Genomic DNA, 24,944 nt, shown 5'->3' with positions numbered 1-24,944 from the left:
CCTAATGGCAGAAAGTGAAGAGGAACTAAAGAGCCTCTTGATGAGGGTGAAAAGGAGAGTGCAAAAGCTGGCTTGAAACTCAGCATTAAAAAAACTAAGATCATGGCATCTGGTCCCATTACTTTCTGGCAAATAGAAGGGGAAGAAATGGAAGCAGTGACAGATTTTATTTTCTTGGGCTCCAAGATCACCTCAGACGGTGACTGCAGCCATGAAATTAAAAGGCACCAGCTCCTTGGGACAAAAGCTATGGCAAACCTAGACAGCATATTAAAAAACAGAGACATTACCTTGTCAACAAAGGTCAGTATTGAAGCCAATTTAGTGGCCTGCTAGAACCACTGAAATGGAGCAGAGCTTATAACACAGCTGAGAAGCTGGCACAGAAAAAGAAAATTATCTTAGATAGCTTCACTGAGCATGCCAGAGAAACACAGGTTATTGATCTTACACACTCAGCCCTCCCAAGCATAAAGAATCATATGCTTAGACAGATTAGGTTAAGATAAGTAAAAGAATTTCTTACTGACTTTATTGTTGCTTCTGTAGCATCCATCTTGATGGAAAAGATGAAGTTCCTTTGTTCTTCTGTTCTTTCTAATTACTTAGTTTGCCCTAAACTCTCAGCCCTCTTTGCTGCCAAAAGCTGTGTGGAAGAACGGGGCAGAATCCTTCATCAAGGCCCGAGCACATGGCCCTGATGAATGGAGAGCAGAGCTTGCTTCTCCCTGGGTAGAAGAAGGGGAAAGAGAGAAAGAGGGAGTGGGAGTGGCAACAAACAGCTTCCTCAGAGTTGCACTGTGGGACAACTCAATTTACATGCTAATTCACATGTTAATGAGGCATGCTGAATTTGCCAGGACTTCCAACACAAGAGCTGTGTGGAAGAAAGGGGCAGAATCCTTCATCAAGGCCTGAGCACATGGCCCTGATGAATGGAGAGCAGAGCAGCATGCTTGCTTCTCCCTGGGTGGAAGAAGGGGAAAGAGAGAAAGAGGAAGTGGGAGTGGCAACAAACAGCTTCCTCAGAGTTGCACTGTGGGACAACTCAATTTACATCAAAGCTATGGTTTTCCCAGTAGTGATGTATGGCTATGAGAGTTGGACCATAAGGAAGGCTGAGCACCGAAGAATTGATGCTTTCAAACTGTGGTGCTGGAGAAGATTCTTGAGAGTCCCTTGGATTGCAAGGAGGTCAAATCAGTCAATCCTACAGGAAATCAACCCTGACTGCTCATTGGAAGGACAGATACTGAAGCTGAAGCTCAAATACTTTGGCCATCTAATGTGAGGAAAGGACTTACTGGAAGAGACCCTGATGCTGGGAAAGACTGAAGGCAAAAGGAGAAGGGACAGCAGAGGATGAAATGGTTAGATAGCATCACCGATGCAATGAACATGAATTTGAGTAAACTCTGGGAGACAGTGGAGGACAGGAAGGCCTGCCATGCTGTGGTCCATGGGCTCACGAAGGGTTGGACACAATGACTGAACAACAACAATCATCAGTTTACTGATGATACTGAACCCCTAACTGATGGATGACCCCACCCATCAGTTTCATATAGATGTTAAACTGGAGAGGGGAGAGTGTCAAGCCCTGAGGCACTCCACAAATGAGGGGCCACAGGTGCAACCACTTACCGCCCCCCCCCAATACTGATTGAAACTGGACACTGAGGAAGGGGATAAACCACTGCAACACAGTGCCTCCCACTCCCAACCCCACAGCCGGTCCAGAAGGATACTGGGATTGATCGTATCAAAAGGTACTGAGAGATCAAGGAGCACCAGGATTGATGCACCACCCCCATTCTGGCTCTTATGTAGAATGTTGATCAAAAGAGATGTGTTACACTCATGAAGGAGTTCCTGAGAAAAGAGAAAGAGAAAATGAAAAGAAACCAGCTTTGGGGACACTATTTAAAGGGAATAAACATCAAGATTTTTAAAAGTAAAGAGAAGGAATACAAAGTTGGCTTATCTGATCAAGGTTAAAATATATATGATGTTCTTTCTAGTAGCTCTTAATGGGTTTTTCTCGACCAGGGCTGAATATTAAGACTTTAAAGATTTGTTTATACATAAGATATGGGAAGAAGTGATTTTTTGATGTATTTTCAGAGAAAGTGATAAGCTATGTTATTAAAAGGAAAGGATTACAAAGTTGGCTTATTTTATTAAGGTTAAAATATAGATGTTATTTCTGGTATGTGTCAAACTTGTGAAGGAGTTTCTGAGAAGAGATAAAGAGAAAATGGTAAGAAATTAACTTGTGGGACACTATTGGAAGGGATTAAAGATCCTTAATGTGTTGTTTCTGGTAGCTTTTAAGGGATTTTTCTTGATTAGCTGTGAATGACAAGGCTTTTAAGATTTGTTAATAGATAAAAGATAAGATATGGGAAGAAGAGTTTTTTGTTGTATTTTTAGAGAAGATGATAAGCTACTGTGTTAAAACTAAAGGAAAGGAATATGAAACTGATTTATTTGATTAAGTTTACAATATATATGTTGTTATACTGGTAACTTAATGGACTTTTGCTGATTAGGACTGAATGATGAGGCTTTATAATTTGTTTATAGATAAGAGATGAGATATGGGAAGAAGAGATTCTTTGTTGAAATGTTAGAGAACATGATAAGTTACTGAAACTGTATTTGTCTTGATGAAAGGGGAAGTCGTTTCTTTATTTATATTTTTCTTTTTTTCTTTATATATTTTTTTCTTTTTCTCTGCACTTTTTCTTTTTTCTTTTTATGTTTTCTTAGTCTGTATTAATTTTTTATCTTTCTGTTTTTAAACTTTAATAAAAATTATTTAAAACACAGAATGTTGATCACAGACAGTTTGAGCATGTGTGTCCATTAATAGGAAATCCCAATAGAATTGCTATATAACTGTAAGGACACTCTAAGGGGGAGAGGGGAATCTTTCAAGGTATGAAAACATTGCAGACATATTCTTTGAAAGGCAACACAGTAGCTTTAATATGTGAGTTCTGCCAAGGCTCTAATTGTTATTCTAACAAGCTGACCCTATACCTTACTATAGTGGTAAGAAATTACTTTTCTTACCACAATTACATTTCTTACTAGATAGATAAAGAAGTGCAGCAGTATACATCCTTGAGTCTACTGCCTCCTCTCAAGCTGTGACCTCTGCAATCAATTAAACACTAAAAGACACAATGTGGCTCTGTAAAAAAAATCCTCCTCTCGTTTTCTGTGCTTTTTAATAGTTTTTATAGTTTTTAATGATGATTGTTTTATAAGTATTTATTGGTTTTCTTTTTAACTGCATGTTGTACACTGCCTGGAGTCACTCTCTGTGAGATGGGCTGCTATATAAATATGATGGAATAAAAAAAATTCTATTCTTACAGATGCTAAATGAGAGATATACAAAAAGACATATATGAGATATTATATTTGTAGAAGTAGGGGTGTGTTACATAAATAATTCAACCTGAGTTCACATTCCAATTCTCCAGAGCATGTTAAGTAAAGCTACGTATGAATTCCTCCAGCTTTCTGCCTCTCCACAGTTATGACTGGAATCTACTTGGACTCTGAACTTGCTTAATGGAAGCTTTAGTTAAAAACCCTTTGAGGTTGGGGAAACTTATAGACATCCCCTTAACTACAGCATAAATGTGTCGCAGAAGCCAATTTTATATTATATGTCCTCATGATGTTGCCTTCAACTCATCCCAAGCCCACAGCTGAACAAATCATCTTTAGTTGTTCCAGTTTTAAAATTGTGTTTTCCCTCTTCTCTCAACATAGTTTTTGTCATGAACACAATTTAGGACACTTTGTCAAGGATGTAGCCTGGGATTTGCCTACTTTCTTCTGGCTATATTAGGCTGCTACAGGGACCATCTCCCTCACCCCAGTTGCTGGTGTTTCAAGTAAAAGGTCTTGCCTTTCACATACCATGATACTGACATGAGCGCTCTGTACTATATCTATTTTCCTACCTCTGGTACAGGTAGAATAATCTCCTGACAAGTAGAATTTCTATAGGATGGGGAACTATCATGGTGTTATTAATACATTTTCCATGACTTGATTTCTTGGAAGGGCTCACGAAATAACTGTAAACATTCTTTATTAATGTGGGTGTTTTTCTTTTCTTAATAATTTTTATTAAAGAGGTTTTCAAAAGAATAAAAACAATACAAATTTTGAGTTGAAAGTAAGAAGAATAAAGAAAAATAGTAAGTGAGTGAAGAAAGAAAAAGAGAGAAGTAGAAAAGGAAGAAAAAGAAAAAAAGAAAAGACAGAAAAGTTATAAAGAAGTGGCTTTGGATCTTAACAGCAATTATAAATGCATGTATGTTTTATCCTCTCTAAAGTTACATCATAATTTCATTCTTTCCATAATTTATCCTTTCTAATCAACAAATCCATAAATCATCAGTTCATTTTTTTTCTTTTTTCAGCAAAAAGTCCATAAGGGGTTTCCAGTCACTAATGAATGTAGTCATTGATCTTTCTCTAAGCAAATAAGTTAATTTTGCCATCTCTGCTAGTTCCATCATCTTCACCAACCATTCCTCCATTGTAGGTATTTCAGAGTCTTTCCATTTTTGTGAGATAGTAGTCTCACAGCAGTGATCATATATAAATATAATCTTTCATGGCTCTTTTCTAATTGTCTGTCCATTAATCCAACAAGAAAAGTTCTGGTTTCAGTTAAATATTAGTCCTTAAAATTATTTGTATTGTTGTATGAATTTGAACCCAAAATTTTCTGTAGCAGATGGGATCAGTGGGGCATTTACTGGCTATTTCAGGCTGAGGCAAGCACATATCTCTTCTCAGGTCCCTGGTCAGCCCAACTGCTGTTATTCTGCTCATTTCCCTAAAGAGCTGGATACAGAAGATGAAGGACAGCAAAACAGGAGGAATCAGCCAATCACTTTGCTTATCATGTGCTCCACGTGCAAAATCAGGACAGCCTATTGAACAGTCAGAAAGAGGCAATAGAAGCAGGAGGAGGACATGCCAATACTGTAGTTTTCTGTAGATTCAAAGATGTGTCGATAGTACTTTGATTTAGCAGCAGAGAAAAGTCCTCAGTTATAGAGAGCAGTGAACTGGATGAAATGGAAGAGTCCCTGACAGTTTTTTTCTCTGGCATACTGTTCCCTTGCTTCTGACATTCAAAGGAAACTATGGTAAAGTTGTAGAACTCCCAACAGGAACTCAACACAACACTTGAGAAGTAGGAACACAGAATAATATTTATTTATTATGACTCCTTGGGAGAGGTGAGGATGACAGCACTGAATCTTGACTTAACCATTTTTGCAACACCTGAGCTTAAAAGTGAGTTAATGTTTTGTGGTTATTACTTATAGTTATGCAAAAGTCAATTAGATATACATACATGATTATAAAATATAAACCATCCTGGGTGCTTTGACAGAAAGATGGTACATAAATGAGATACTTAGAAAATAAATGTGAATTTGTTAAAAGCAATTTGGGACCGGATATATTACTAAAAGAAACTTCCAGTGGCACGGTCTTAAGGTGGCCCAAGATTTTTTGGGTTAAATGCCTGTTCCTCAATCCTTCTGAATAATGGGATTCATCCTAGCAATTTACTTGAGCACTTTTGATAAAACAAGCCCTAGCCTGGCATGCTATAAGGGAATCTCACAAAGGACAGCATGGATGTATTATTTGAATCAGCCCAAATGTTATTTTGGCACACACTACTATTCACATTCTTTACTCAACTATATATATATACATACATACAGGACATACATACATACATACTTGCTGAATAAAGAACCAGGAGCCAACTTCAGCCTGTGGGGATGAAGCTGATGAATGCACAACATGGGTGCGGTAGGAGTTACTATGAGCCAAAGAGAGTGAGACATAAGCACTTTGTAAGGGAAGAGCCCTGGAGCTTTGGAATCAACAGACAGGAAACTGCAGCTGGCATTTCAGAAATGCCAGACCTAAGGGTTCCATAATCTTGGCTCAATGGGCCACAATCATGTGGTTTACAAGTGGAGAATAAAGAAGTTATTTTCTTTTTCCTTTCTGGTTTTTTAATCTTTCAAGAACGTTTAAAACTTTCCACTGCAACATAGCAAGGCCAAAGATGAGATCAACATTTCTGCTAATGTCAAGGGCGTCGGTCTTTTGTTTTAAAGTCCTCCTTAAACCGAACTTCACAAGAATTGCCTTCCTAAATCCCAGGGCCCTCAGAGGGGGTTGCCTGTGGCCCTTCCCAGGCAGGACAAGCAAAGAACAGACTTCGGCTTCTGTTGACGGGACACAGAAAAATAGTGTCAGGAGGGAGCCGCGGGGACTCACGCTAAAATGAGACTCGGCCCTCTTGGCAGGGAAATGCCACCGCCTCCTCCCCTCCCCATTGCCACTGGAGCGCGCTGTGTGGGCGCCCCTTTCGTAGTGCGGAAGGGACGGGAAAAGAGGCACAGCCTCCCGCAGCCAGGAGGTGGAGGAAGGAGGAGGTTCGAAGCTGAAGAGCGCAACCGCCTCGGCGGCGGGTAGGTGCTAAGTTCCTGCCATGGCTATCTCTAGCGCCAGCGTCCCTGTTGAGTAATTGTTGCTCCCAAATAGCAGAGGAGGAAAGTGGCGCGGAAAGAGCCAATTCTCCTTTCTTGTCCCGAATCTGGCCAGAACTGCGCTGCGTTTTCGTTGGGTCGGGGGGGGGGGCGGTCGGTCGGGCGGAGAAAGCTGGAAGGGAAAAGAGGGAGCGGCCGGCGACGAAAAAATAGGCACTTCGGCGATTTCCAGCACTTCGAGTGGCTCTTCGGAGTACTGGAGACATATGTCCTCAGCTGAACGGGTGACAGTAGAGGGTCAGGAAGGAACCGATGCTACTTTTAACTCGCAGAGAAGGGGTAAGAGAAAAGAGGTTGGGCAGCCTCTCGGCCGGATTATTTCTGAGCTAAGTAATCGTTTTAGACGCCAATCGCAATTTCAGTACAATGCTGTGTAGGTAATCACTGCAGTCGCCAAAGTTAGGAAATGGGCAGATCACCTTAAGAAAGGTAAGCAAAAGCGGAGTGCCGACCTCCGAAAAAAGAACATGATCCCGTACTGCTGCATGCCGCTACTGAGCTGTTTTGAATAAACCGTCCCTGTGATTTGAATACTGTAAATGATGCAAATCTTCTTGTCAGAGAACCAGTGGAATCGTTTTGCTGGAGCAGGGCTTCACTTGGTTTCCAGGCCTTGGGTGCTATTACCTTGTGTAAGGAACCAGAGTGACATAGAGAAGTTCTAGATGCTGTTCAGGATACAGAAGTTAGGGGCGGAGTGAGGGGGGTGAGCGATTACAGAGATAAGGACGGCCACATGCACAGAAAACAATAATGAATGATCATGCAGAGGTAGCAACTGCTTCTGCCAGAATTATTCTAGATAACTTTGCTGAACCCATGGTGTTACTTAAAGACAAAGTGCGAGGAATCATTTTGATATGCCTAGTTGCCTATTCTGTTTGGGCAGGGCTGCACGCAAAGGATCTTTTATCCAAGGATCAAGAATTTTAGAAGTGTGGTGCCAGTGGTTATCCGGTTCCCTTTGACAGAATTCCCTGAAATGTGATGGCATTTCTGTGATATGATTATTTACACATATATAATGTACTGTGTTCTCACAGTTCTCCAAGCCAAAAGTGCACCTTGCTCATTTGTAGCTTATGTCATGGGAACCCAGCTAGTGTTGTTTGTAACTCATTGTTTATAACTTAGTATAAACCAGCCAATTATGGTTTATTCAGTAATAAGCAAACCATAGCTTAATATGTGTGATCACCGCCACAGAGAATCTGTGCAAACTTCCCTTCAGTTTTGATGGAAATCTCTGGTCATCTCAGCTTGGTTTTTGAACCAATGAATCACGCTGCAATTGAAACACCATCAGTTGCTCCTTTGCTAGATCTTAGGAGGCATTGCCCGAGAGCACTTACTGAGATGTTAAAGTAAAGATTTAAGGCAAGATTTACAGGAGAAAAGAGATTTTGTGGGTCATATTAACTAGTCCTTCAAAGCTATAACATAACAGCTAGAGCAGCTACTTTGTCCTTTCACGTACAGAAAGAAGAAACTGTCAGGAACCTCAAAATGGTTTCATGGCTATGGTGGCACCTTTAGGTGCTATGGTGGGGATCCCAGGCTCAGGAAGAAAGAGAAAATGACTGAACTGGCAGAGGGTTCTTCTGTGAGCACAATCGTCTCTCTCTGTCTCAAGAAAACAAGTACAAGAGGGAGATAGGAGCAGCTGCAAATTTGCATGCTGTACCCAAACAGCAGAGCTCAGTGTTCCCTTTGCTGCTTTTCAGTATCTGGTGGCATTGCAGAGCCAGGAGATGTTACTATTTATTGTTTGTGTTTAATCAACTTGCCCTACCAGCAACAGCTGCTGATCGGCTGCTTTTCTTTCAAAATAAACATGATGGCATTAAGGATGCTTTTCCAAAAATGTGTGTAACTACTACTTAACTAGATTAGTAGAGATGGTAAGAATGCATCTAATATATGAACAGTGGGAAATGAGATAGAAAAGATGTATAAAGTCTATTGGATAAAGGTGATATCAGAAATAAAGGTTGTTAGAATAAACATTATCTTTGTGGCATAGTAAATTGGATCTGGATCCTGGAAATAAAGTTCAAGTTGTATACCTTCCACTTAGTTAGATGCTTGGGCAAATTATTTCTGAACTTTTAGTTCTTCATCTGTAAAAAGAAACAAACAGAAATTCTACATAACCAGATTCTTAAGGTTTAAGATTAATATTGCTGTATTATTGGAATAATGTGTTTAATTGCCAAATAATTGTAATTCTTGAATCTTTTAAAATTAATAGTATGAACTTTTATCTTAAATTAATAAATAGTGGGAATGCTAATAGTAAACAAAAAGATGTCATTCTGATGCTACAGATTTTTAGCTCAATGGAGGGAAGTGAACATAATGCATTATGATGCCCCATTTGTTTAAAATCATAACTGCACATTATATATTTCCTTATAAACTCTGTGTCAGCCTTTCTCAACTGGGGTTCCACAGAACCCTAAGGTTTTTGCAAGAGGGTTCTGTGAGAGAGCTTGACTGAAAAAAATAAACATCAATTTTTGAACTTCACAGGCCACACAATGATGGTGCTTGCAGTGGTGGGAATTTTTACATGCTGCAGTTCATTTACTGGCCTGCCAGTTTGCTGTTGTTGTAAATGTTGTAAAATGTGGATTGTGTAGGTTAGAAATGAATTATATTGTGAAGTTTTTGTATTTTTGTGATTTTTATGCATGGGTTCCTTGAAACCTGAAAATTATTTCAAGGGCTCCTCCAGGGTAAAAAGATTGAGAAAGGCTGCTCTAAGCAGTTACCAACAAAAGTCCTTATGGTAGTGGCTTTTGTCAAAGAAGTTTTAAAGTGGAAGTGTTTTATAGCCTCTTGTCCACATTTTTACTGAGTCAGAGATTATCAGCAGATAAACATACCTCAGTGATCATCTTTAGCATTTTCTGCTGCTACGCTATATTTTGTGCAGTTTTCAAAAAGGTGCTATTTAGATTAGTCAGTACAGCCTGTGGAAAAAGATAAATTAGATGATTTATTCGAAAGTCCTCTATGAAAATATGAAATCCAGTATGGCATTTAGAAATGTAATCCGAGATTCTAGAGAGAGGAGAATTGTAGAATTACAGATATTCTGGGCAGCTATATGACAGCTGTTTCCTGTCCTGGCTGTCTTATATATATGCTCAGATAAATGTGTAAGTCCTATGGGAAACCTCTGGCGCCTCAGATGTGATACTTCCTTCTCCCCCAAGCCCCACCCCTTACTTTTCTCTTTCTATAGCAAAACTTGGGGAGCAATTGTTCTCCATTTCATTTGCAGACAAAAGGCAATTATATTTTCTATGTACAGAAGGAAGCTGGAGTGATAGCCCCATTAATATTTAGAGATCATTTTAAGTCATCTTGGCTAAAAAAAGCCTTAGACAAAATTAAATTGTTGGGTTTCTCTATGGAAGGTCTGTGCTCATTAGAATTTGAAAATGCTAGAACTGCCCTGAAACAATGAATCTGGGATATAGATCTCCAAACAAATTTAAGTAAGGTGCTACACCCCATATCTGTCATTTTCTTCTGGAAGGGTTAGTTCCAGCTTCTTATCTATCATCTATCACAATTTAAAAATTCTGTAAAGCTTTCACTTTAGCCACGCTGGATGCACTGCCCTCAGCAGTCCTTTTTGGACATTTTAAGGGTACTCCTATGCACCTTTGACTATGTCCCTGTGGTGACGGCTCAATAGAAACCCTAAGCCATATGTTGTTATATTGTTCCCTATATAAGGATTCTAGACAGATCCTTATATATCCATTATTGAAGAAATTTCCAGGCAGGGAGAGTGACTTCTATCTAATGCTACTTCTTTCGGACAGAGACCCAAAAATATCTCCCAGGTTGCCCAGTTTTGTGCTACCATCTGCACAATATGCCGCACCATCACTTAGATTTTGAATTTCTTAACATAGTATTTTATTTCAATTCATTTTAGTATTTTTATTCTTAATTTTGGATTGTAGTATATTTTTGTTTTTATATATATGTATTAATGTAAGATTGTTGCTATTGTATAGTTTTATTGTGTCTGGCCTTAGGGCTGTAATAAACGTGATGATGATGAGTGATAGCTCCCTTTGTTGCTCTATAGACAGAAAGGGACTATACCTTTGGATATAAAGTGAGTGGAACAGCCTGCCTTTTTATGCTCAGAAAGGTTCTGAGAGCATTTTTAGCCTCCATCTTAGAAAGGTGAGGAGTGGCAAGAAATTTATCTCCTCTCTCCTCCTCTCCCTTGACATCATTGAGGCTGCCAGGTGTGTTTAAAAATGTTGGTAGTAATGGTTGCCATGATTGGGAAATAAAATCTGGATCTTCGGCAAGAGTAATTTCCACATCTGTATTTAGTGAACGAACTAAAATTAATTCAACTCAGTGTGCTTAAACTGATTTAAGTGTATTTGGTTAATTTGTTTTATCTATTATTTATTTTATTTGTAGCCCACACTGTTTAATAGTTATTATCTGTGGCCCTTTGCATAAGTTGTCTGATTGGAAACAGATAGCAACTAATGTAGCTTTCTACCCTTATTAAATTTGTATTAGAAAGGATACAGATTTGTTTTTTAAAATCTATTTTCCATATATTTAGTTACAGCACATGGAAGATTAGGAATGGCATTTCTTAAACATAGATTTCTCCCATAAATGATACAAATTGAATGCTAAATGCTGAGCTTGCATATTTTCTGATAAATATTCTTACTTACAGGACTATTTGTTCTTCTTCCAACTTCTTATAAAAACCTTTTTTTTACTAAAGTGGTCAGTGCAATGAGCAAGTAGATTGGTGAATGATATTATTTCATAAACTCCATTATTCCAAATTTCTGTCAGTATCCCATAATCATATATTCCCCACACTAATTCCAAATAAGAACTGAGTTTTAATTCAATGTACATATACATTCGACTTAGCACAGCTAGAGAGGTTCTTAGGCCTGAAGTTGGCTGAAGACTCTCAGACGCATGATACAGCATGGCTAGTTAAGAATCTTTATTGCATACTGGGATAAAATCACTTGAATCAGTTGATTGGCAACATGAAAGTGCAATCCCTTCTAATATCTAGTATAGTTTAATTCTCACACTTCTTTTTCTTGCCCTTCCTGAACTTTTTGCCTTGTACTTTTCAGCCTTGATGCTGGGATGAATATTGATTGTTAACATCTCTGCCTTGAGAATCCTGGTTCTTAACCTAATTCCCACATTCTCCTCCTCTCCATTCTCTCCTCCCCTTCCCATATATGTTTCTGCAAGGACCAGCAACTACCCCTCCTTCCTTAATCAAAGTGGTTGGGAGGGTGAACATCTCAATCCATATTCATACGGTTAGGGTGCTTCCTGTATCTTCAGTCTCCATGTCTGAATGCTGTTCTTCAGCTGCAGCTAGTGAGATCCTTATAGTTTCAAACCTCTGATTCTCTCTTTTGGTGATGAATCTCTTACAGTCCAGTTAAGAGGAGTTGAGAGGCAATGGAGAAATCTGACTCAGCACCTCTCTCCTTTGTCATCAAACCTTCTGTCTCTTTCCCCCTGAGAGTCAGAATTTCTGGTAGCTGCCAAAACTTCATTGTGTGATCAGTCAGGAGGTTTGGATTCATGAGAGATATAATTGTTTGTTATTTAATTGCAAAAAATAATTGCATCAATGCCCTTTAGTAATTTGATGTATTGGTTTTGTAGGTTTATTGAATTCAACAAAATATTAGTTATTTGAGATTGCAATATATGGAACCACACTTTTGACAGAAAAAAATGGAGATTGCTACAGTGATTACTTGTGAAATTTTAAATATAATTGAAAAGGCATTCTAAATTCATTTGTCAAGGTACATCCCACTGAACATATAGAATTTACTTCCGAGAAAACATGCTTAGAATTGCTTTATGATAACTGCGTAAGTGTAGTAGCTGAAGTCAAATTTGAAATTGCTTATTTTGTTTACTAACAACATTTATTATTGCAGGCATCTTCCATACCAGTGAAGGAGGTGGATCATTTGAACACATTACATGCCTTCGTTTTCTCCGTGTTATCTGAAATTCAAAGGAAGTTTGGACAAAATATTCAAGAGAAAATTGTTTCCTCTTTTTTCATCAAATGGATTAATGTCCTTCATTTCTACTTCTAACATTACTATTGAGAGAAGAGAGCACTTGTTCATCAGTACAACACTTTTAGTGTGGGGAATATTTTCTATTATCTAGAAGATAATTATACATTACGCTGGTCATTTAAATTTTTTATAGATTACTCTCTGAAATCTTTTAATACAGATTTTTGACAATGAATTGATTTTACTACATTTTTAACAGAATCACCCCAGTGCTTATGTATGTATGAATACGAGATTTAAAGAGGGGTTAAGTGATTGCTCTCTTAACCCATTTCAGAGTGCAACAAATTGAAATTCTCATTATGGCAGCAACATACAAACGAGTAATAACAACAGTGAATTGTTATAGCAGTGTTGTCATAGATAATCAGCTTCAAAATGTTGTGCATTATTGCACTGGGGCATGTCGAGTATTCAAACAAGGAGTTATGTGCATAGTGGCTCACCACAGTGTTTGTGCAAAACTAATTAAAGTTTCTACACCTAATTTTAGAAATTCAGATTTGATCCACAGATTTTCAGTGCCTGAAAATTCCCTTGCTATGCCTGGGGATGAAGATTATCATCAGCTCCTTCCTAATAACCCAAAACTCAAAAAAGTGTCTTCTGTTCAAAGCACTGGAAGTCTTAAAGATATCACTGAAGAAGCCATAAATCTTGCTAGTGGAAAAATAAAAGAATTCTCATTTGAAAAACTGAGAAATTCTTCAAATCAGGCAAACTATAGAAAAGGAAGAAAAGTTAAGTCAGACCCATTCAGTAGAAGGTCACTAGATTTTGACTTGATTAGCGGACATTTCAACAATGATGGAAGTTTGTCCCCTCCCTATGGCCTATTAAATAATTGTTCCCATGAAGAAAAATGGCAGTTCAGCAGCACCTCAGTAGAGGGAAATGGAAGTTCTATAGTTCCTTTGCCTATAGAAACTTTTTCTGATGGCAGTTTTATCACACAAATTTTGGAAAAGCACAAGCTGGATGGTTCTTCCAGTGGAGATATTAAGATGTGCTTAGATATTTTGCTGAAATGCTCAGAGGACTTGAAGAAGTGTACAGATATAATAAAGCAATGCATTAAGAAGAAATCTTCAGGTAATGTCAATAGCGGAAATAATAATGATTCCTTGGCCAATTCTGAAATAATCTATATGAATTTAATGACAAGATTTTCTTCTTACCTTAAACAGTTGCCTTTTGAATTTAGATATCCTGGGCTCAATAAGCCTGGTGACATGGTAGAACTGATTAACAATTTGTCTGCTTTGGAGCAGTCTCATTTCTCCCCAATATTTGGCAATGAGCAACCACCAAGATATGAAGATGTTGTAACTTCTGCATCATCTGTGGCAAAGCAGTCCTTTACCTCTGACTTAAAAAAAATACAGAATAACACTGATAGAAATTTCTCAACCAAACTTATCCAAATCCCCAATGTAGATATCTCCTCAAATGCTTTGCAGAACAATGTAGATTCTAGAAATGATTCTTGTGCACTACCTCAGTTGCAATTTCTAAATCCATCAGACTGCATTTTTTCCACAGAAACTCTATATATAGTGGAAGAATCAGACGGAAAAAAAGTATTGGAAAGTGCATCAGGTGTTAAGAGTAGAACAATATGGGAAAATTCAGAGAGCAGCCAGGAGCGAGCTGAATGGGTAAATCCTTCTGTAGAACCTACTAAAACTTATATTGTTGCACAGCCTCTATCACAGGGCCAGCTCTCCATTTCAGCAGATTCCATTGATCAAACCCTTGATTATAATGTTCAGATTTCTAAAGAAGAATCCCCAAAAAACAATCAAGAAGAGATAGACAAACTTTTGTTGGATTTGGAGAATTTTTCACAAAAAATGGAGATTACTCTGAAAGAAACTACTGCTAAGCAGAGTGATCCTAGATATTTGAAAAGTAGTGTTTTAACCACTGAAAATAAAAGCAAAGACTGTTCTCCTGAAGACAAAGGTGTGCCTTCTTCCTTATCAAAAGTTGTAGAAATCAATGGTCATAAAATGGATGAGGATGACAAAACCCTTTTATTGCGTATTTTGGAGAGTATTGAAGACTTTGCCCAAGAACTAGTAGAATTCCGATTGGGCAAAGGAAGCTTATCAAAAGAGAAGGAAGTGATGCACATTCTTCAGGAAACTTTAGCCACTCCTTCCATCACAGCTGACAAGCAGAGCTATATAGACACAGTGCAGAAAAAACCTGTCTCAGCATTAATTCAACAGATGCCAGAGATTATCAAGGTAAGATTGCAGGGTTTTTTCGCTTAACAGTTGGGCCAATTCATACAAAAATAATTTTCTACAGAAATATTGCAAAATTGAAAATTATTTATGTGTCATTGTATATTTCACTGTTTATAGTAGTTTGGAAATGTGCCACCAGTCCAAACTTTCTATTGTGCACATGGCAAAATAGACATATTTTGTCATGTGTGAAAGCCACCCAGAGTCCGCTGGAGTTGGGCGGCCAATAAATTTAAATAAATAAATTAAAATAAAATAAAATGCACAGGTAACCTACTGCTACTGATTTGCGAGACACTTTGAGAATAGAAGTGCTTATATTCATGCCAACCTGAACATTATTTTTGATAGTGTATACTGAGTCATCTGGCATACACTCTGGTCAAATTATATAGAATAACTTTTCATTTATGGCCTGAAGATGTAGATAAGGGGCCTAAGGATGTGGATAAGATGTTTTTAGTTGTTTGGACTAACACATAGTCTTTTGACTCCTTCCCAATTTGGCTTATTCAAGTTAGCGGAAGGGATTGATTGGGTCATCTCTGTGGTTAAGAGTGCCTATTCCCAGCTTTGGCTTGTACATCGCCCTTACCCTTTTCTGGACAAAGACAACCTAGCTTCAGTTGTTACTACTGGTAGCCTAATGTTTAGATTATTACTAGACAACCTGTGATCTGTTGGGTTATCATTTCAGAGATATTTCCTTACCAGATTCCTCAATGCCTTCAACAATGGCAGAGCTTCTAATGTACTGGAAAAGTTCTTAAAAATTCAGGGAGACATTCAGAGATGTATTTGCCTTGAAAGTAACCAATGTTGAACTGTATAGCACAGTCAAACATCAGGAGGTAACTGCAGGAAAAGCTTTATGACATTTTGTATTATGTCATAGTAAAGGTAAAGGTTTCCCTTGACGTAAAGTCCAGTTGTGTCCGACTCTAGGGGGCGGTGCTCATCTCTGTTTCTAAGCCTTGGAGCCGGCGTTGTCATAGACACTTCCGGGTCATGTGGCCAGCATGACGACTCGGAACGCCGTTACCTTCCCGCCGAAGCGGTACCTATTGATCTACTCACATTTGCATGTTTTCGAACTGCTAGGTGAGCAGGAGCTGGGATTAACAATGGGAGCTCACCCCGCCGTGCGGTTTCGAACCGCCGATCTTCCGATCGGCAGCTCAGCGGTTTAACCCGCAGCGCCACCGCGTCCCTATATTATGTCATAAAATGTTTTATAAAATTTGTCAAATTTCTATTCCATGGGAGTCATGGGTCTCAGATTTTGGACACATTCTGTAAGTTAGCTCATTTGAGGTACCTTGGTTCAAAAATTGTTGGCCTATGATGCACTGTTTTGCCCAGTTAAAAGTTACAAGTATCAAACAGACAAGAGAGTTTAGTAGTATAGATTATTATAATGTACTGTATGGGAGGCTATGCTGGTACTTAGTCTGGAAGCTGCAGCTGGTGTAGAATGTATGTCCAGTTTGCTAAATAAGGCACCTGGCCATGTACATAGTACACCTATGTTGAATCAGCTGTGCTGGCTGTCAATCAAGTACCAAACAAGGTTTTTGTTATGACATACAAGGCTCTAAACAAATTGGAACCAGGTTATAATAGCTCTCAGATCACATTTGCTATTATAGATCTGGTCAGTCACTGAGCACATCAGGGGAGATTCTGTTTTGTATATTGAGAACCAGTGAATGCCACCAGGCAGTTGCTCATGTATAGGCCTTTTTGATGGTGGCACCTGTACTCGGGAATGCTCTCCTCCCTGAAATGTGTGAGATGCCTACCTCAACAACCTTTAGGTGCCTGTAGAAAAGTCATCTCTTCACCCAGGCCTTCCTAATGTGAATGTTGGAAGAATGATTTCTTTGGGGTTTTTTTCTTTCTTCCGTACCTTTTTAAATGAGTGTTTTATTAAATGTTGTTTTATATTTAATATATTGTTGTATTATGTATGTTATTTTTGCTTTTATTATAAACTACTTTGAGCAGTATACAAATATATGAAATCAATAAAATTCTTGAAAGGTGGTATTTTAGAGTTCTTGTTGCTCAGAAAATAAAAATGTATCTTCATTTTTATGTTCTGACATAGTCTTAGTAAAATCAATTATGCAGTGTTGTGTAGTATTAGAACAGCTGTTTGAAGTATGATCAGCACTGCTGCAACTGAAATACTCAGTTTGATATGTATACTGCAAGTTGCATTGGATACACTCAATATAAATCCCCTTTCCAAAGTATTCAGAGCACTTTTGGATATATTTTAAAGTTTATTTAAAATTATTTGTAGTACAAAGAGCAGATATACTGTATATCCGTTTAATCAGAAATCTTTAAAAATGCAGTTTTCCACTTTCTCCAATGCAGCTTCCAAGGGAGTGGGTTAGGGGGTCCCAATATTTTATTCCTCCCCTCCATGAAGCAGCCCCTTAGTGTAGATTAAGCTGAGGGAATGTGACTGGGCTAAAGTCAAAAGTGAATTTCCATGACTGAGGGTTAATTTAGGGTTAATCCTTAGTCAACTTCCATGACTGAGGGTTAACTAAACCTGGTGCTAATCTGGTCGTAATCCAGCAATTTAACCATTGCACCATATCACTGTGTTGAAACTGACTTGATTAGAAAATGTTTTAAAAGCAAATCTTAGTGAGGTCCTCTTGCTATAAAATGCTGTTGTGGGATTATTATTATTAATATGAACTGAAATAAAATTATGTTAACAAATACAATATGGTGAAACCTTGGTTTAACAGACCTCCATTTAGCAGACTTAGTGATCCACATTCTGCCCAAATTAATGGGCAACCCTGTTGCATCCAAAGTAATATGGACAAGGCTGTTAGTTTTATGCTATTTTTATGTTACTTGCAGTGATTTACATCATTCACATAATGACATTATACAAATGATGTCATTTGTATCAATTCACACGAATGATATGATTTGCTGTGAATTACATAATTTTCAATTTAAGAGGCATTTAAAAATAATGGATGCTACCACCCCATAGATCTTTTAAAAAACAAACAATTTTTAAACAATAGAAATAATAGCAATTAAGAACAAACTTATACATCTCATTCTAAATTTTACAAGGAAAGATATGTATTTAAAAAACTAAACAATATGAACTAAAAAGAAAAAAAGAAAATTTAAAAAGAAAAAAGAAAAATTCCAAAAATACAATAATTTTTTCACTACTTTTCTACAGTATCAGAATTGTAATAGTATATACATGATAATAATTACAATTCCATTTTTAAACAACAAATTAAACCTGAACCCATATGTATTCATATTATATGATCTTGTATCTCTGCCAAAAGAAGTGATTTCAAATGCTAAGATTTGACAAAATTCATTAAATCAGCCTTTAGAGACTGGTACACAAACATCCTTCCAGGAATACATACCTTTTCAATAACAATCCAGGAACAATACATCAAAAGTTCTTCCATCTGTAGACAAATCCCAAATTTTAGAAATGTTATTTAACAACTCACATCTTTAAAATTTAATTTTCTCCCAAGAACCTGGTTCACCATAATAACATTTAACCAGTAAGGAATTACCAGTGAACATGTGCCACATTATATACACTAATGTTCATTCAAATCTATTATATCCCTAGCATCAAAAGAATATCCACCCTTGTTTTTAAAACATCCACTGAAGAGTATAATAAACCCCAAAAAGATTTATTTGACAAACCAACCATGTTTACATAATGATTGGTTTAAATAATTATCAGAGTAATTATCCCATTTTCAATCCAAATTTTCTCCAAAAAGGAGTGGGTTCTGCCATTTTTAAATGATAATCGTTCCAAAGTGTCTGTTTCTCATTAGAACTAAAATCAGTTTTTAATACTTTCCCCCAAAGGCCCAAATATGTCTAACCTCCCCTCCAATAGGTCTGTTAAATCAAGGTTTGACTTATATTTAGGATATCAAGGATGACAATTTGCATAATCAGGACTTTTTCATTCCTGCATGAAATTAAATACATTCTCTAGATTTCAAGTATCTATTTTGGTAGCTCCATTCTTGATCTAATTAAGAAAGCATGCTTTTTAAAAGCTCTGATCCTAGGAAAGAGGTCTGCTTTAAGGTGTTGCAGCCCTTATCTCTGAACATGGAAGGAAAATATTTAATAGCAGGATAATTACCATATAATAATATATTTCCTTTGGACAGAAGGAAACTTATTTTTTTCTCACATAAAAAGGGAAAACCAAAAAAGACTTCAGCATTTTACATTATACTCTAATCAGAAAAATCTGTGCTTTTATGGTGGCACCTCACAACTTAATTTTTATAGGCCTGACCTATGGATTATGGTTTTGATTTCAGTTGAAATTGGTAGCTAAGTTTGCACCTCAAATCTGACCACGGAACATCATAAAATAAGAAGTACCTTGGAAGGTGATATATTTAGCTACTTCTGCAATAAGTCTAACTTTAGCACCACTGGTAGTAGTGGTGGATGCCTCCCTTCCCACAATACCTCTGCCCTGTTACAAGCCAAGGACAGATTGTCTCACTTTCATGTAGCCAGCAGGGACACAGATTCTGGTGTAGATTATGCTTCTTGATAAAGAATTGGTAAGAGGCATCCAGAGGTCTTTGTGCTCAGGGATTCTTTGAATATCAAACAAAGAGGGTTCTCTGGCCTTGGGATGAGATATAGACAATTCTTTCTGACAATAAAAACACAAGGTATGTTTCACTCAGAACTTCTTGAACCCCTACCCCCTCTCACACAAACAAATCAAGAAAATAGTTGAAGTGATATCCCAAAAGGACTTTACATCTTTGCTGGGAAGAACAATTTTCTGAGGAAGTTACAGAAATGATGATCAAGGATAGATCTCTGCGAAGGGACCCTGATTTACGAGGAGAGTTAGCTTTCCTTGCAAAAGGCTGTGATTTTGTTCTTCCATCTCGGTTCAAGAAGAGGTTGAAGTCATTCCAGCAAGCCCAGGTTTGAATGTGCTTTACTTTTTCTTCCTATTTGTTATCTCTGTTTTAGATCAGTGGCTGGAACTGTTTCTTCGCTTAGGCTTTTCTATTTTCAGAAGGTTATTTGCACCAGATACCCATTGGTTTAAAAATAGGTCTTCCAAGCTTAGCACATAAATATCCTGTTGGTAAATAAGAGGAATACTAAAGGTATTTTCTTCTTGAAGGTGAAAATGTTAAAATAAATAAATATTGTTAGCTGAACAGGATTATAAATTGACTTCTGTTTGCTGGAAAAAAAAAAGGAAATGGTCCTGGGCATTTCTATTGTATACATTTCATGCTATATCTCAAATGTGTGGGGGAACAAATGCTGACTAATAAAAGTAAGGCGGCTAAGGAGATTGAAGTTGTTCCCAGACAAGATCCAGTAAAGAAAAAAAAATCCAGAAGGATGGTCATAAACAGTATAAAAATGCTTCAAAATAAGTGTGAAAGAAAACTAGTCTCCTGCGCTGCCCTTCATGTGGGAAAGTAAAGGAAACAAGGACATAGACAAAACACTTCATCCATAAAGAGAGACGAAGCAGGGAATTGTGAAGAGGAAGGAGTACTCCTGGTAGCAAAAGCGTAACATACAAAGAGCAGGATGTAAGGACATAAGGCTTCTCAATAAATACATTTATGAATTTGTTGGTGAGATTCAGTGGCTGTCCTTTCGTTCCATTGTTGAAACCTTTAGAAGCTTGTCTTCATTCTTAGAGAGCTTTGATTAGATGCTTCTTTAAGAACTTAGAAAAATGTAATAGTACAATAAAGTGTGGCATTTAAAAGAAGTTATATACTGTACAGCTAAAGTATTTAATCATATATGGTGAATTGTCTGTATATAACTGGAATTTCCCACATTTCAAGATGTTGTAATACTGTTGTACCTTTTTGATAGATAAGACTGTTCTGCATACACATAGCTTTTTTAAAACATAACTTTGTTTTGTTCATTGGGAAGGCTAATTTTTCTTACATTCCTTGTTCACATTTTATTGTATAAAAATAGTAATTTCATTTATTAATGTTTAGGTTCAAAACAAGCAAGAGAAAAAAACAGTGACATCATCTCTAACTCCTGCAAATTCAACAATCACCCCACAGTCTCTACTGACCACAAATAAAGTAACTGTTGATGCTCCTTTGTCCATAAGCATTCCAAGTTTCTATTTTCCCTATGGACTTCCCAATATCTGCAATAATCATGAGGAAATTATCATCAAAGTTGAATCAGCCTTTTCAGAGTTTGAAGATAAGAAAGTTCCCTGTAATGAAATGGGGAAGATTACAAAAGTAAGCATAATTATTTCCTGAATTTAAGGATTATTCAAAGTTGGGATCTCATTTGCAATAATAATAATAATAATTTTAAAGAATAAGGAAGGTTTTGGGTTAAGTAGCTTTTATTTGTGTTTATGGTATGAAGCCATGAATGAATGCAAATGCTAGTATCCAATAATGACACAAACTAATGTCTGAAAGGGACAAGAAGTGTTGGTCATTGAGCGAACACTTGGAAGAGCCTTTGTTGATTTTTATATTAAGAAAAATCTGAACATTATAGGTTTAGATTAGAACTGGAGAATGATCAGGAAAGCAGTATCCTCCAGATGAGACCAGAAGGCATTTACTTGGAAAGGCACTTTTGGATGGTAGCAAAGCAAACGACCTATAGATTCTGGTGGATCCTCTTGGGAAAGAAACAACAGGGTAATATGATTTAACCCCCTTAGATTTATCTTATCTTCACCATAGGTAAAGATTTCTAAATATATCTTCTTTATATATATACAGTGTGTATGTGTGTATATATTTTTTATTAAAAGTTTTAAAAGCAATACTAAGAACTAATACAAACTAAAAAATGAAAACGAAAGAACTAACAGAAATGACTAAAAGTGCAATAAGAAAAAATAGAAAAATGGGATAGAAAGACTTCTAAATCTATCTTCAGGGGAAAATAATACTTTTTTTTAGGAGCAGGGGAAGGGTTGGGTGTACAGTCTCATTCTGATTATAGTGATAGTGTAATGTGATTTTATAAATTTAATACTAATAATTGTAGTATTTTAATTTTATTGTCCTGATGTCAATTAGATCACTTTTAGTATGCAGCTGATTCTGGACAAAAATCAGCCAATGCCATTCTAAAGTTTTTCCGAAGCAAAGGCGGGCACTATATTCCAGCAGCTCTTAAGCTCTTCCAGGTGAAGTCATTAGCCCAGCACCTTTACTGGTCCTGCGTTGGTGCTCCAACTTCAAGCATTACACCTCTGGAAAGAGTGCAGTCCAAATTTATTAGAGCAGTACTCCAAATGCCCAAATGTGTGACAAACGCTCAACTTCGATTGGAAGTCGGCATGATAAAAGTCGAGGCAAGAGTGCGTCTAGCCTCCCTGAACCTTTGGCTAAAACTCAAGCATTATCCCCAAGGTTTAGCACCACTCGTTTTTCAAGATTACTTCCAATTCTCTTGGTTAAAGGACATTGAATTTAGCCTCACAAAGCTAGGATTTTCTACAGATTCAATTCTTAGGATGGATTACGAACAGGCAAAATTGACCCTGAAGCAAAGGATATAGAGAGACAAATGGACTTGCAGAAGGCCCCTCATTTCCTATCTTCAGAGCATAATAAATGTATTGTCAATACCGCTAACTACCTTCCTCAGCTTGAAATTCCTAGCCAGCGAAAAGCTTTCTCCCTAGCTCGAAGCCATGCACTCCCTTCTGCAGTCTTGGAAGGCAGATACAAAAAAATCCCAATAGCTGCAAGGTGGTGCCCTTGTAACAATGGAGAGATAGAAACTACAGACCATGTGCTTCTCCGTTGTCCTTTTTATAAAGAGCTCAGGAGTAAACTAATATTACCTTTGATTAGTAAATGCCCTAGATGGAAAGATATAGATTGTATGCAAATGTTACTTATAGATGAATATCCAACTGTCACGGTGCAAGTAGCCAGATTCTGCGCAGCTGCTATGAAGATACGTCAGATTATGATTGGAAAAATGTAGTAATGTATCCCTTGTAATAACTTTGTGGTCTATATAACACATTTTATATATGATATTTTACTCTTTTTATCACTCCTTTTAATATTTTATATATTTTTTTATAGACACTTATACCTGATAGAATATTAGTCATGATAATGCAAATTAATAAGATTGTTTTTAAACTTGATTAAGGGGCTCACTTACATTGTGATCCAAACGTATTTTAACAGCTAATTGGAACTTGTAAACTCAAATTTAAAATTATTTTAATTTAGATGGCTCATATTTTATGGCTAATGGCTAATGTGCATATTTTTATAGAATTGTATCTTGTACTGGTCAGTGACAGTAATAAAATCAATTGAATTGAGATCAACTAACTGTATCAAGAGATATTGGTAAATACAAGTTTGACCTCTTAAAACATGTCTGTGATCTAGCTTTGTGATACTAAATTCTGATGTATCCAAAATCACTGCTAGGTTTCTTATCTAGCAAAAGAGAAACCAGATGTTCTTCACATTTGCACCTGAACAACAGCTGGCGGTAATACAAATCAATAGGAATGAAAATTAGCAACAAAGTTCCCTACTGCTATTGCTGAATAATATTTTTCCCTTGACCCATGCATGTGACTATGGCACCTGCTAATAGTGATGAAAGAGAGAGTTCTATACCCAGGAGAGTTGTAATGAAGAGCAAACACCCAATTTATGCAACTTAATGGAGCAATAGTAATCAAAAAATTTAAAATGCACTAGAGAATTGAGTATTTCTGTTCATTGTTGTCATATCAATTAAACAATGCAATGTCATATCTACAAGTGATGTAGATATCAGAACAAGACTGTAAATCTTTCATGGTCGTTAATCCATTTAAAAATGCAAATAAAATACATTTGAAGTAACTTATATTGCATGATTAATGGGATTAAAGCCACAAAATTGTTTCATATATGAAAGATTTACACAGTAGCAAGAACTATTGTTTAAATAATAGTTCTAATAATAAAACCATAATTTAAGCAATAAGTCTGTGAGATTCAACTCAACTATATAATGTACTATATATAGTTTGCCTGGGTTTTATTTTCCAATGTGTTCCATTAAAATGTCTTGAGGAAAAAAATGCCTTTTCCTAGATATTAACATTACTATTTTGCTTACATTAACATTCATATTTTGTTTTGTACTTTTTACAGATATGCTGCTGTCCCCTATACTGGAAAGCTCCCATGTTCAATGCATCTGGAGGAGAGCAGACAGGATTTGTATCTGTACATTCATTTGTGGCCATGTGGAGAAAGTGAGCACAGTATAAAAATATTCTCTTCAAGCAGGGTTCTCCAACTTATTTGTACTCTAGGTATTTATAATTTTGAAGGAATGTCCAGGGCACTACTATTAGTTGTCATGATAATTATATGCAAGTAGAACATACTGAGAATGCCCCTTTTCTGTATGTGTCTTTTTTATCTGGCTTTTCTTTAACAGGATTCCCTAACCTATCCTGCTGAAGTTTCCAAAACCTCCCCTCATTTACCCCAGCCTTTATGCCGGGATTCTTTCACTTCCCTGTTAGGATCTTCAACCCTCCCTCTTCAGTCCTCCTGCTGGGATTCTGCATTCCATTACTGCTTTTCCCAGTTCTCTCAACAATCTTCTCCAACCCAGCCACTCCCTCTCCCAGCCCTACATTCCCTTCTCCCACCCACTTATAATGTTATTATACTTTCAACAACTACTTCCCATGGTTTTCTTAGCTCACAGATGTCTTCCCTGCCTCTTAAGTTATTTTTAGCATCTCCACCACCATCTTCTAGACTCCAGCACTGTCTACTTTAAGGGCACCTCTATGCTGCCTCTATTCCCACCTCCTCAAAAGTGATTTAAGGCCAGCAGATATC

At 37.1% G+C, this 24,944-nt stretch overlaps 1 protein-coding gene across 3 annotated transcripts in view; it reads left to right on the top strand.

The window, feature by feature from the left end:
• The first annotated feature begins 6,794 nt into the window (after positions 1-6,794).
• Positions 6,795-24,944, top strand: part of PPP2R3A (protein phosphatase 2 regulatory subunit B''alpha) — a 39,531-nt gene continuing 21,381 nt past the window's right edge. Inside the window, exons 1-4 of one of the 3 annotated variants that reach the window (XM_063306856.1) lie at positions 6,795-7,046; positions 12,608-15,009; positions 21,072-21,332; positions 24,240-24,343. In XM_063306856.1, coding sequence (XP_063162926.1) covers positions 13,060-15,009; positions 21,072-21,332; positions 24,240-24,343 — 2,315 coding nt within the window. In that variant the 5' untranslated portion in view covers positions 6,795-7,046; positions 12,608-13,059. Of the gene's footprint in view, positions 7,047-12,607; positions 15,010-19,757; positions 20,014-21,071; positions 21,333-24,239; positions 24,344-24,944 lie in introns of those variants that run through there. The other 2 variants (XM_063306855.1, XM_063306857.1) reach the window with 2 other exon arrangements.

This window comes from Candoia aspera, chromosome 6 (assembly GCF_035149785.1).
Source record: "Candoia aspera isolate rCanAsp1 chromosome 6, rCanAsp1.hap2, whole genome shotgun sequence".
NCBI lineage: Eukaryota > Metazoa > Chordata > Lepidosauria > Squamata > Boidae > Candoia > Candoia aspera.
This window is presented reverse-complemented; position numbering and strand designations above follow the sequence as displayed.